At 33.3% G+C, this 13,834-nt stretch overlaps 1 protein-coding gene across 5 annotated transcripts in view; it reads left to right on the top strand.

Annotated features, from left to right (window-relative positions):
* The first annotated feature begins 524 nt into the window (after positions 1-524).
* The window catches only part of zfyve28 (zinc finger, FYVE domain containing 28), a 30,766-nt gene continuing 17,456 nt past the window's right edge, over positions 525-13,834 (top strand). For 4 of the 5 annotated variants that reach the window (XR_012392840.1, XR_012392838.1, XR_012392839.1 and 1 more), the window contains exons 1-6: positions 525-861; positions 8,574-8,714; positions 10,968-11,105; positions 11,309-11,511; positions 13,378-13,467; positions 13,619-13,708. Coding sequence is in view for 2 of the 5 variants with exons in the window: in XM_005158876.6 (XP_005158933.1) it covers positions 823-861; positions 8,574-8,714; positions 10,968-11,105; positions 11,309-11,511; positions 13,378-13,467; positions 13,619-13,708 (701 nt within the window). In the remaining 3 variants the exon portion in view is untranslated. 5 annotated transcript variants of the gene reach the window in all.

Below are 13,834 nucleotides of genomic sequence, written 5' to 3'. Positions count from 1 at the left end.
AAGCTAATATTTGTTCATTCCATGTGTCATAAAATTCTTTCATGACATTCAACATGTTTAAATTAAATATGGAAGAAAGGTCATTAGTTTACAGAATAACAAACAAACAAACAAACAAACACACACACACACACACACACACACACACACACACACACACACACACACACACACACACACACACACACACACACACACACACACACATAAACTAATATTTGAGCTTTTTTGGCATGCACAAACAAAAAAGGTGCATATTTTAGTCATGTTTGTTCATTTTTTGAGACTGAGAAACAGTATATTTTTATACTTACAATTTGGTTTACACATCAGTATTTTTTTAAAATAATACACAAATTAACATTTCCCTTAATGTTTACTTTATCATTTTACACTTCGTGCTTAAGTATGTTTTTTTTCTAGAACTGTAAACATATGGTGATTATTTACCACATTTAGAAATGGAAAGCACGGAGTGCTTGGCAACCCCGGTGTAATCAGTCAAGCAGCGCAACTTCCGCGGTAAGACCGAGCGCTGGCTACAGTAGCTCAATAGCTTAGTCATGAGCTGCTCGTGTGTTTGGGGACAAAGACAACCACTCGACTGCTGGATATAAGGGCAGAGTCCGAGCCTGCGATTAATTAATAGTGGATTAACATTGCTTGTGTCTGTTTTTTGGCCTCTACTTAACGGTGTCAGCGCGGATTTGTTGAAGAACGGCCGCTAGCTTAGCTCGCTAGCTGTGCTGTGTGTTTGTGTGCGGGTTTAAAGGTCCTGTTCGGGTTTGGTACGGAGCTGCCGCTAAACTGGCGAGGTGACCGATGATGAATCGCTTCCGAAAGTGGCTTTATAAGCCAAAGGTAAGCTTGCCATCAGTTCAGTTAATAAATACTGATTGAGATATCTTTTTATTATGAAGTGGCTGTGTTTCAAAACCTATCGAGCTGTCTACTTGGGACATCATATGATGTAGGCAGCCTACATTGACAGCATTTTGGGGCGTCGTATTATGCAAAATGTGTACATGAGCTGTTATTTTGGCAACACATGATGTGAGCTGTCTACCTAGACAGATTTTGGGCATCTTACATTGTGACCAACCTTGGCATCAAATGCCAACATGTGCCTGTGTATGTGAGTAGGATCTCCACTGCTCTTTAAATCAAAGCCCTTTACTGGTCTGTCAGATGAATTTGTCCCTTCATATTGAATTGGCATATTCACAGCTGTGTGGCATTCTGTCAGCTATTTTTAATCAAATTATTTGTTAACATTTGTTTATATATATATTTATATATATATATATATATATATATATATATATATATATATATATATATATATATATATATATATATATATATGTAATTGAAGTATTGTAGTATTTGTTAAAACGTGTAGTAATTTGTAGTACTGTAGTAATTTGTTTTATATTTTTATTTTATATTATTTATATACTATAATTTGTCTGGCAAGTTTATATTTTTTTATTTTTCTTTAGCACTTGTATGTGCTTCTTTGATGGTTTATTAGTTTTTGCTTTAAAATACTATTGCCACTTATTTAATTTTTAGTTTTCCAGTTTGCTTTTTAACGTCATTTTAAGCTTGTGTGAGCTGCCGAAACATTATTATTTTTTGTTTAGTTGTCAGATATGACCGTTTTTAGCCTTATTTCAGTTAACAATGTTTAAAATAATTTTAGCAAATATTAATAACCATAGCAGTCTTTGTCAACTTATTATTATCATAGACTTTTATTTTAGTAGTAATATATGTCCTATTAAAGTTATGATGTTTTTAGTTAACTTTTTAAAATATATATTTTCAATTTTCTTTAATATTTGAGTTTATTTAGTGTCATTTTAATTTGTTTAATTTTAATTTAAGTGTCATTGTATTTTTTAAGCTTCGTTTTAATTTGTTTGTTTGAAAATGTTTAGTTTATTTCAACTTGTTTTTATTTACAATGAGAAGAGAAGTTTTTATTTACAATTTTAGAGATTAATTAGTTTTCAGCTTCAACTTATTTTGTTTACTTTATTTTGTCATTCATTAACATAATAACATTTGCTGTCATGAATTATTAATCACGTAATATATTACAGTGTATTAACAACCTGAAATAAAAACCTATGGTAATGCATTTAAATGAGAAGAGAACTATTTCTGTTTTCTACATTGGGTTTGCTGAGTTTTAAAAGTTCTTTGTGTGTCATCAGCAACTTCTGTTTTACACATCAAAAACCACATTTCACCACAGCAAACAATGGCTTTGGTGATGAAAGATTCTTGCAATCCACATCTCGGCACTTGATGCAGACGTGTTTTGCTGTCAGCCGATGTTTATTACATAAAAGGCATTCTATTAGACATCAAGCCCGTTTCTTCAAATATTAATAATAATCGTACAACAGGATGTGAGTGTTTTGTTGGAGTTAAACCCAAGGCACCTCTTGATCCGTACAAACACTCATTGTTGTCAAAGAAGCCTTGACCCATGGGTGCAATACTGCCTCCATCATTGTGGCTCACTTGGAGAAATTCTTCACAAACAGCACGCTTGTTGTTGTCAGGAATAAACTATGGAATTATATTATATTATATTATATTATATTATATTATATTATATTATATTATATTATATTATATTATATTATATTATATTATAATATATTATAATTTATTATAATTTAATATATTATATTATGTTGTATTATATAATATTATATTATATAAAATTTAAAGAATGTTAACCTATGGAATCAGTGAAATAGGTAAATTTTAAAAAGAATGTACATTCGCTTAGAAAAATATGTTGTTTGTTCTGTTTTGTTCTTTATTTATGTAGTTATTTTATTATAGTTTACTTATGTATTTTATATATGTACATAAATTGTGTGTTAAAATAGACAAGAAAGTATGTCACTGCAATATTTGACACATCCTTTCCATCAATGTTGTTGTAATTTTAGAACAGTACTATAACCATAAAGCTGTAGTTGGACATCATCATCATCACTTTGATGTGTTGTAAAGCTCAACCCAAACAGCTGCACAAAGCAAAACAATATTGATTTCTTTTCTTTTACAAGCTTTTTGAACAGCTCGATTTTAGTTCTGTGTGATATTGAAGGAAATTCAATGTTTGATAAACAGTGTTCTGGGTAGGGCATTATAAGTAATGCAAGTTTTGTAATATTATTACTTTTAAAAGTAACGAGTAAAATAATGCACTACTTAAAAAAAATTAAGCAGTAATATTTATTTATTTATTTATTTTTTAAATGTAATGTGAGTTACTTTTTATTTACTTAGCGAGGTACTTTTTACTTAAGTTAATTCGCTTTTTAAAAATAAATAGCTGAATTAAAAGTAATGTTGAATCCCGCACTCAATGAGAGAATTTTCTCCCTGCAGAAACAGACAGAAACTAAGATGGTAGAGCCTTAAGCCAGATTAAGACCCGTTCGCTATTTTTTAAAAATAATTTTTGAATTAATTTTGTATTAATTTCAAGAAACTGTATAATACAACTTAGGATGCAGTAAAAGAGGACAGTTCTTTTACACAATATTCACATTAAATATACAGGATAAAGAGCGAAACAAAAAAATACTAATACAATAAAAAAAAAACACATTTGCTTGAGTGCGCACGTCATCAGGGAGTTTATGGAGGTTCGCTTTGCGTGCGCGTGACATGATTTCGGCTGCTGAAGTGCACAATATTTTTTGAGACTCGAGCAAACAGTTTGCACAGCACCGTGTTTTATTTGAGTTGAATATGAATCACTTTGAAGACATTTTGTTTAAAACGGGTATACCTGTACAGACATCTTTATGATCCTTTCATGCGTGATCATAGGAAGAACCAGATGACCAATATTTCTTGGCTAGGAATTGCAACGGCCGTGGAAAAGGAAGAAAGTTTTTGTAAAAGATTTGAAAAACCTGAAGGATAAGTTTGTTAAAACCAAAAAGATGGCCATGGGAACGTTTAGACCCATGCGGTTTTAATACACAATTACAGAAATATGTTTTTTTTTCACCATTAATTTTGAATTTAAAACAGTTTAATAGTTACAAAACTATAATTAAGGGTCAGATTATTTCTTTGATTACTGGAAAAGAATAATTGAACCTATCCGTTTACAAAATGTGGATGTCCAGTTTTTCTGGCCTTTATTGGTGATTATAATTGTCACAAATGTTGGACATTATTGCCTTTTTAGCGTATAAGTAGAGGACTGAAACTTGCCACATAGTGTGTGAATTGTGGAGTGGGCTAAATAAAAAATAAAATAAAAACATCAGTATTTTTTAGTAAGTGAACTGTACTTTTTTTACTTTTGTTCTTACCATAATAAAAAAATGTATATTTGTAGAGGAAACCATGTTCTGTTGTTATTGATATGTTAATAAACTTTAATAGGTAGAGCTGTCTAAAATATGAACAAAAACAAGTGATGCATCAAAGTGAATGGTTATAAATCTTTTTTATAATCATTAAAATAAATTATCAAAATAATTAGTTTAAAAATCTTGAACTATTTTAATGATATGACGTAGTTCCGGAAACGTCCTACTTCCCTGTTTATCTGTCTGATTTTATGGTTTGTTTCTTTTGACCGCCCCCTGTCATTTTTAAGGATATCTCAACGGTGAATGCTTCAAGTAAAAAAAAAACTTGTCCGTTTCGTGAGGTGCGTACGCAGTCAGCGGAGGTCCATGAGTTTTACATGAGTAAAAGTAAAAGGGGATTGTAGTCTCAATTAGACATGAGACAATAACCATTTTCAAGGTATACCGCAGTTTGGGAAAGTCAAGGATTTAAAACCACCAAGATATATATATTTTTTTTAATGTTTCTTAAAAGTTTTTTTTTTAGGACAAACCTTTTAATTTGTAAAGAAATCTGTGTTTTTAAAACTAATGAAGACAGCAGAAGTCAATTATTATTTCACCTGATATGTTTACTTCAAAATATTTTAAATGTTACTCAAAATAAAATATATTGTTTCCAAAGGGGAAAAAGGTTTTGTTTTTTACATTTAAAAATAATATGTTTTAGAGCAGTAATTGCAATACCGTGAAACAGTAATATTTTTTATCCAAGGTTATCATACCACCAGAATCATATACCTACCGGCCTATGCCTAGTCTCAATGGACAATGGATTTTATTTCACCAATAAGACTAAAAGTACAAAAGCCTCAAACACATTGCTTTAAACTGCCATTAATTTGCATATACGGCATGTAGAGCTCTGGGTCAGGATGTTCTCAGAAGATAACATGCTAAATTATTAGGTTTTTTTTCATGGTTTAAATGTAAATAAAGGTTTTACAGTGTGTTGTTGATTGCAGAGCTCCTCTATTACAAAAAAAAGAAAAGAATAAACCCTTCTAGTTCTGAAAGAGTTCAAGCCTCAGCCAGACTATAAATAATAACTCAAGAGTAGGCCCACACAGAATCTGCACGTGCAGAATTCTGCAGATTTTTAGCCGATCATTGATTCTGTTTATTTACTAGCGTAAATGCGTATAAATCTATATTTATTGAGTTTTTTTAATTAATTTCAGTATAATTATTGATTCATGTGAAAATATGTTTTTATGATTTAATCACGATACAGTTTGTAAAGTAATATTTTCTGTCTTTTAGTATATTTATGAAATTGTATTTGTATTGTAAACATTAAATTGAAGTTAACAAGTTATTATTTTTTATTTCATGTATTAGTTATGATACTCCCAAAATCATTCCGCATAAATCCGCAGATTTTTTACAAAATTCTGTGCAGAAATATCAAAAAATGTCTGCAAATTCCGTCTGGTTCTTCTCAAGAGTAACACAAAACATAAAAAGTAATTGACACAACTAGTTACCTTTGTGTGTAGTAACTCACTATAGTAACGCATTACTTTCAAAGCTTTCCCCAACACTGATTTAATTGTTGTTAATATTATTATTATTATTATTATTATTATTATTATTATTATTAAAAATAAATAAATAAATATATATACATATATATATTATTTACATTTACATATATTAATTATAAATTTTTTTTTTTACTGCTATTTTTTAATGTTAAACAAAACAAATAAGACAATCAACTTTTAAAACATCAAGAACTATCAGGTAAACAAAAACCTAAAACATTGCTTAAAGTCATTCACATGGTGTGCTAGAGGCAGGCACACATAGGTACCTTTGCATTAAATTTCTCATTTATTGCAAACCATTTACACATTTGCAATATTTTGGTCAATGCGATAGATTGGGAAGCCCTACCCAAAATTTGTTTAATATATTATCATGCTATTTCATGAATGTTAAATTGTCAAATGTGTATTCCAGTGAAGCTGATGTTGCAATAAAATACTATTGTATAGGCCTTTTGCAGGTTTTAGTTCGCAATATGCTACACAGACATATTTAATTCCACACATAGTTCACCCAAAAATAAAAATTGTCATCATTTACTCACCCTTGTTTCAAATCTTTGAGTTTCTTTCTTTATTAAACACAAAAGAAGATATTTTGAAAAATGTTAAAACCTGTAACCATTGACTAACATAGAATTTATTTTCACTACTATGGAAGTAAATGGCTACAGATTTTCAGCTTTCTACAAAATATCTTCTTCAACAGAATAAACAAATCATAATGGTTGGGGGGTGAACTATCCCTGTAATGGCTGTGTTTGGTTGGTTTGATAACTCATGCATGGGCTTCACAGGACTGACCTGTTGAAATCAGCTTAGTCTCAGCTGTGCTCTATGTCGCAGCCACGTGCCACTTCCAGCCAGATTCCCTTGCAGATTACAAACAGTCACAGTTCAGGAAAACAGAGACTTCACAATCTGGAGGCAGTCCAAATACTGTAGCACAAATATGACAGATAACACCAAACTATCTAGTTTGTTTTACACAGCGGATGCCCTTCCAGCTGCAACCCAGTACTGGGAAACATCCATACACACTCATTTATACACATACACTAAGGTCAATTTAGTTATTTAATTCACCTATAGCTTTCAACGTTAATTCATGTTAATTCATTAAGAAACTGTGTAAAACAGCTTTAAATGTAGTTTTTTGGTTTATAATATTCTTTTAGTAATTTGTTTTAAGGCCAACGTTACCACCAGTAACGCAGTTTTACTATAATTTACAGACAAAAAATCGCATTGATTGTTAAAATCTGATGTCATATTACAAGACAGGAATCTCAGTTGGAGAATTATTAACACGTTATCGGTACAAGAACCATATACGATACTTTCATAAACATTGATTAAATTGCCGTTTTTTAAATTCAGAAGTTCTATATTACATATAGAACTATATTATATTAACAATAATTGCATTTTAATTATTATTTGCTAAAATATAATAGGTTGTGTAGATTAGTCAGAAAGTTTTTAATCATTAAAAATGTAATAAATTAACTTTAATAAGTTCTGATCAAGATTAGTTGCTTTATTTTTACATAAATATGTCTAAATCATGCTGGAGCTTAATTTAACTAGTTTATTTTTACAAACGCTATTCAAAACATTGAAATAGACTGTGTGACTGAAGATAATTGAATGTGCTGGCCAGTTTGTTAATTAAATTAATGATATTTAAATGACTGTATGCTAGTTTTTAACTTAAAACTATTATTTTTCTAATTATATACTGTATGATGAAGTAAATTTATAAGTATTGTTCTCATTTTTCTTCATTCTAAATATTAAGGAAATGTTTTTGTCACATCAAAAAGTATGTTTATCATGACCATCCAACCTGCTGATCCAGCAAAGACTTTGTGCCTCTTTTAAAAAAAAAGAACCACCCTTTTCACCAGGCTGGCTAAGGGCCTGAATGATGATGATGATGATGATGGTTCACAGTTCACTCAAAACTGAAAATTCTGTCATTATTTACTCATCCACAACTTGTCACAAACCTTTATACGATTCTTTATTTTTTTTTATCACAAAGAAGACACCTTGAAAAATGCTGAAAACCTGTAACCATTGACTTCCATAGGATTTGTTTTGTATTTTATTTCCCCTATTTTTTCTTGTGATTTGCTATAGTATAAAAATATATACAAATTTAAGTCTATTTAAAAAAGCATCATATGTGACTCCAAAATTTAAAAATAAAATAAAACAGTACATTTAGTCCAATTTTTTTTCCAGTTAAATTTCTTTGTTAGCCCTTAATAGTTTTGAAACAAAACTTGTAATGTTTTCAGTGTTCACAATAAGGTGCAATGGCTGTTCCCCATTGAGTGCCCAGTAGAGCAGAAGGGGTCCAAAGGTCTAAAATCCTCATCAACGCTATTTAAACCAGTGCTGACTTCTAGAATTTAGCAGATTTCCATGTGTGTGAATGGCTGTTACTGAAAGACGCACCTTTATAAAGTAGGCTGTTTTCACACACAACAAATAGCGCTTGCTGCTTGATTACTTGAGCACTAGATTTTTTGATGGTCTGGTGCTTGATTACATCATTCAGACCATCTGTTTACATTTTCTCTCTTTTTTTACATTCTGCTTTTCCATGCAGAGGTCAGATCCGCAGCTGCTGGCCCAGTTCTACTATGCAGATGAAGAGCTGAACCAGGTGGCCACTGAGCTGGACAGTCTGGACGGGAGGAAGGACCCTCAGAGGTGTACCCTGCTAGTCAACCAGTTCCGCTCCTGCCAGGTCAATCCATTCTCTCCAGTTACCCATTTTACAGTAAAGAGCTTAGTCTGGTTTTGGCAATATTAGCTAGTGTGTTTTCCTTCACTTTTCATGCCGTTTCAAACAGAGGTCTGCATTTCTGCGGCTGTACCGTAGGAGCTGCGAAACCCAACCAGATATCTTGCAGCGCGAGAACACATTTCAGAACAAAACACTGTATCGGTCGGTAACTCTGGTGTAATTTGAACGGGAGTGGGCGGTCTAACAATATAGCCCTCCCGAGTCCCGATGTTATTTCAGAACAGCATATCTGTGATTTACTCATTCTTATTGAGCACCGGTACATTCAGTACTCATAACTGTTACTCATGATGAACGCATGGTCCAGTGCTTTTTGCATGTGCTTTGTTTTGCACAGTCTGTGCGCATAACGTTCCTCAAAGCGGGCTTCACTGAATCAAAGTGAAGATGTGCTGCCCTTGAAGGACGTTCAACTTGCATTGGAAAGTGGTCAGTTTACTGTTAGGAAATCCGAATCAGGCACGTCTGATGTATGGTAGTCTTTTTCATGCGTCATAGATGCAAATAGAAAATAAAATAAGAAAATAAAATACCCTTTACTCAATGTGATCATACCTCAAAGTTTTACCCTTTAGCAGTCACAAGACTGAAACCTCAGGTTCACTCATGTCTCATCACAAAGAGGCAAAGAAAACTGACATTTAGCCTACAATCCTTGCACAACCTATAGTTTTATCGTTTATCTCTCTCTTTTGATAGTACGCGATTTAAACGTGAGATTTTGGTAACCAGATCTAAACTTAGTGGGAGCAGTTGGGTCGGGTAGAAAACAGGATGTGTTAGGCAGCGGGAGAACAAGGGCTGAATATATGGCAGCAGCGTGCGGGTGCAGAATAAAACCTTGAAGGAATGAGACTAAAGAATTCGTCTCACACAGATCTCTAGTTTCAAATACATCTTTCAAATAGAGCTGCAACATTGGGACAAAACTGACATTGCGATATTTGTTTTTTCTAATATTTGGATATCATATCAAGACTATTTAAATAATTCTATTTGGGAAGAATTCATAATTAATTTTCCTTCGGCTTAGTTAATTATCAGGGGTCGTCACAGTGGAATTAACTGCCTACTTGTCCAGCATATATTTTACATTTCCAGCTGCAAGCCAGTACTGGGGAACATCAACATACACTCATTTACACTCCTACAGTACAGCCAATTTAGTTTATTTAATCCACCTATAGCGCATGTCTTTAGACTGTGGGGGAAGCCAGAGCACCCATAGGAAACTCACTCAAACACGGGAAGAACATGCAAATTCAGTCCCAGCTGGGACTCAAACCAGCAATCTTCTTGCTTTGAGGCAACCACTGAGACATTGTGTCGCCCTAGAATTTATAATAACTTTACATTTCTTTGCAGTGCATCTGCATAAAACAAGCATAAATGAATATCATGTCTTGTGGACAAATTTGGACCTCCTTTTTTTGATCCACATTAGCTGTCGACTACTGTTGTCTTCAATGGTAGAAATGATTAAATACAATGAACTCACTGCTGTCTGAAAGTGTGCTGTGAACTGAACTTTATTTAAATGTATAAAATGTTTTAGTTATTGATGTTAGCTGGAAGCCTGGTATGAAAACCCCTCAAGCCAAAAATCCCTGGCTGTTGGCTCCCAGGAAGGCTCGATGAGGCCCGATCAAGCCCAGAAGCAACTGTGGAAGTATGCTCGCTTTTGGCCTGGCAGTGGAAAGGCAGCTAATGCCACACTGCTGGATCAATGCATTAATGGCCTACAGAAAGACACATAGAATGACACTTCATATTTAACACATCGTATAAATGGCTGACATTGATTTAGGCATTTTATAGCATGTGCTCAGCAATGATTGTTTCATCACAAGTTGAAATACACTAGACTGTCCCAAGAAAACCTCTGATCACCCTATAATGATTACCACCAGAGGTTTTAAAATGAAATATACGAAAAATTCCAGTCCAGAGAGAAATCATGAAATTGTCTTTTTTGAAAACAATGTTAATTTATGTATTAAAAACCTATAATTCTAGTTGTTCTCATCTTGTAAAGGCAGTCTCTAAGATAGTTTCAGGATAATTCTTATTGAGTAATTAATTACCCATGACTGGGATTATCTTGGAAAAATGATAGTTGTGTTTTCATACACATTGAAACCCCTTAAGTAAATACTCTTAACTCTGTTGTGTATCTTCTCATTGTATTTATAGGACAATGTTTTAAACATCATAAATCAGATCATGGATGAATGCATACCTGAAGAGCGAGCCAACAGAGACTTCTGTGTGAAGTTCCCAGAAGAGATTCGCCATGACAACCTTGCCGGGCAGCTGTGGTTTGGGGCAGAGGTAGAGCACACCAACTGCTCATCACTAATGATCTTTCTCTTTAACTTTCAAATCAACATGCTGATAAAGCTCTTTACTGGAAAACAGTATTCCATCATCATAATTTTACAAATAGCCTGTCAATTGTGGCCATATGTCAGGGCGTAACTGGATAGAAGTGACTCTATTATTATAATTATTATTATTCCTCCTCCTCTCTTCAGTGCCTGGCAGCAGGATCGATCATCATGAATCGTGAGATTGAGAGCATGGCCATGAGACCGCTGGCTAAAGACCTCACCCGGAGCCTGGAGGAAGTGCGCAACATCACCCGAGACCAAGCGTTACGAGATCTTAACCACTACACTGAGCGCATAAAGGAGGCGCTGCGGCACTTTGACGGCCTCTTTGCGGAGTTTGAGCTCAGGTACAGGATTTTTACATCTGCTTATGTAATTGATATGCCACTTTTATTGGTGCTGATACAATTTGAGAAAAAAGGTTACACTATCTTTATTGGAGTTGATGTATTTACAATGGGGAAAATAAGTATTAAACAAAATATTTTTTTTCAGGGAATGATATTTCTAAAGGAGCTGTTGAAGTGGAATTGAACCAGGTTTTGGTAAAAACCCAAACAATATAAACATTAAAATAAAACAAAACAAAAAAATCTGAAAAATAAGTTGTGTGTAATAACAATGAAATGACACTAAGGAGAAAGTACTGAACTACTGAAATATATTTTATGTATACTTTATATTTTAATATATTTTATATTAAAGGCTTTTTTGGTGATGGCAGATTAAAGATGCCTCTCATTTGAAGAATGAAGCCTCAAGCATTGCTCAGGTGTGAGTTTTTCATAGACTTTAACAGAGTGTAAAAATCTTGATGGTTCTGCAAATCTCGTCTCACAAATCTGATCTTTATTTTGTATTTCTTATTGAATTTAAGTCAGGTGATTAGCCGGGCCATTCTACAGCTTGATTTTCTTTTTCTGAAAGCATTTGAGAGTTTTCTCGGCTGTGTTTTAGATCATTGTCTTGCTGAAAAGTCCAACCTGGCTTCATCTTCATAATTCTGCTAATGTAGATGTTGGACTGAAGCAGCTGATACTTATTTACAATGACGAAAGGCAGAGGGTTGCTACTTACTAAAAGATACTAACTATTGAGGGATTTCAGCTGCCGTCTGGTCTTTCACTGCCTATTTACAGCTCCCTTTCTTCATGTGTTCAATACTTTTTCCCTGCGTCATTTCATCTTATTACACATACCTTAATTTATAAACCAATTAGATTTGTTTTCTTTGCATTTATGGATTCCATTGGTTGCTACCAACATCTGGGCAAAATTTCAAGTCAACAGCACCTTCAGAAAGGTGTTTTCTGACAAAAAATGTGACGTGTTATATATTGGTTTATTTCTAATTTGATACCCAAAAGGTACATATTAGTTCCTAAACGGTACTATATTAGTACCTGAAATTCAAAATGTGTACTATATACTTTTTAAGGTATCAGTATGGACCTTTTATATACAAATGTGTACTTCTTGTAAGGGTAGTTCTCTCAATGACAGCTTGTGTTTTTTTGGCATGCATGTAAACAAGTGAGTGCATTTAAGCAAGTTTGTTGTGCCCTAGTCTATTTTTGCTGTAAATACAGTGACGGCACAATTTGATGGCCAACATAAATGTGATGTCACACAAAAATGCCTATAAACGCACAAAATGCACAGTATACAAATGCCTGGTGTGTTTTTCAAGAGTCATTGTCAAAAGACAATTTATCATGCAAAATCAGCAGGCTACAAGACATATACTTGTTGCATAACATGTATGTACAGAACAATGCATTTTTAATTATTCCATTCTAGTGCAACCATAAAGAGTAAAAAAATATTGCCCCACAGTATGAGAAATAAACTGCTCATGACAGGGACGTGGTGGTGGTAAGAAAGCAGTTCATCGAGTAATCTAATGCATTAATAAAGGGAACTTTTATCAGGTACATAGTTCTGTTTTATATTCAGACAAGCATGAGTGGAATGAAAAATAATAAAGTTTATTATTTATTTATTTATTTATGAATTGTTTGTTTGTGTATATTATCACTAAAAATTTTATTATATAGAAAGTATAAAAAAATTTCACGCACTACAAACGCTTCTGCTATGCATACTCTTGAGTCTGCAGCTGGTCATGTATGCTGGTCACTTGCTGTGTGAAGCTGGCCTGAGTGTGTATACATTAACATGTTGTAATGATATCCCATATCTGTTTGCTGTAGTTATGTGTCAGCCATGGTGCCTGTGAAGTCTCCTAAGGAGTATTACATCCAGCAGGAAGTGATTGTGCTCTTCTGTGAAACAGTCGAGAGGTAAATCTTTAAATCTAGCCCTGGGTATTGACAACTAGCGCGAAATGCATTGCACAGCATAATACATTTATAGTGCTACAAGTGTTTATCAATTAAATTACGTTAATTTAAACTGTATTAATAAGCCAATGTGTTGTGTTCCCATTTTAAGGGCCCTGAAGCTTGAATATCTTACTCAAGACATGATCGACGACTATGAACCAGCTCTCATGTTTACAATTCCTAGACTTGCCATTGTCTGGTAGGTGATTCACCTCTCTAATGATCTGTTTTTAAGTATTTATTTTCCTTACGCTGTATATGTCATACATCTATTTGTTTCTGCTCATTTGGTAATGCTATGCTTTGTAATGTTTTCTTGCATTAG

This window comes from Danio rerio, chromosome 17 (genome assembly GCF_049306965.1).
Source record: "Danio rerio strain Tuebingen ecotype United States chromosome 17, GRCz12tu, whole genome shotgun sequence".
Taxonomy (NCBI): Eukaryota; Metazoa; Chordata; class Actinopteri; order Cypriniformes; family Danionidae; genus Danio; species Danio rerio.
Note: the sequence above shows the minus strand (reverse complement) of the source record. Positions and strands in the feature narration are given on the sequence as shown.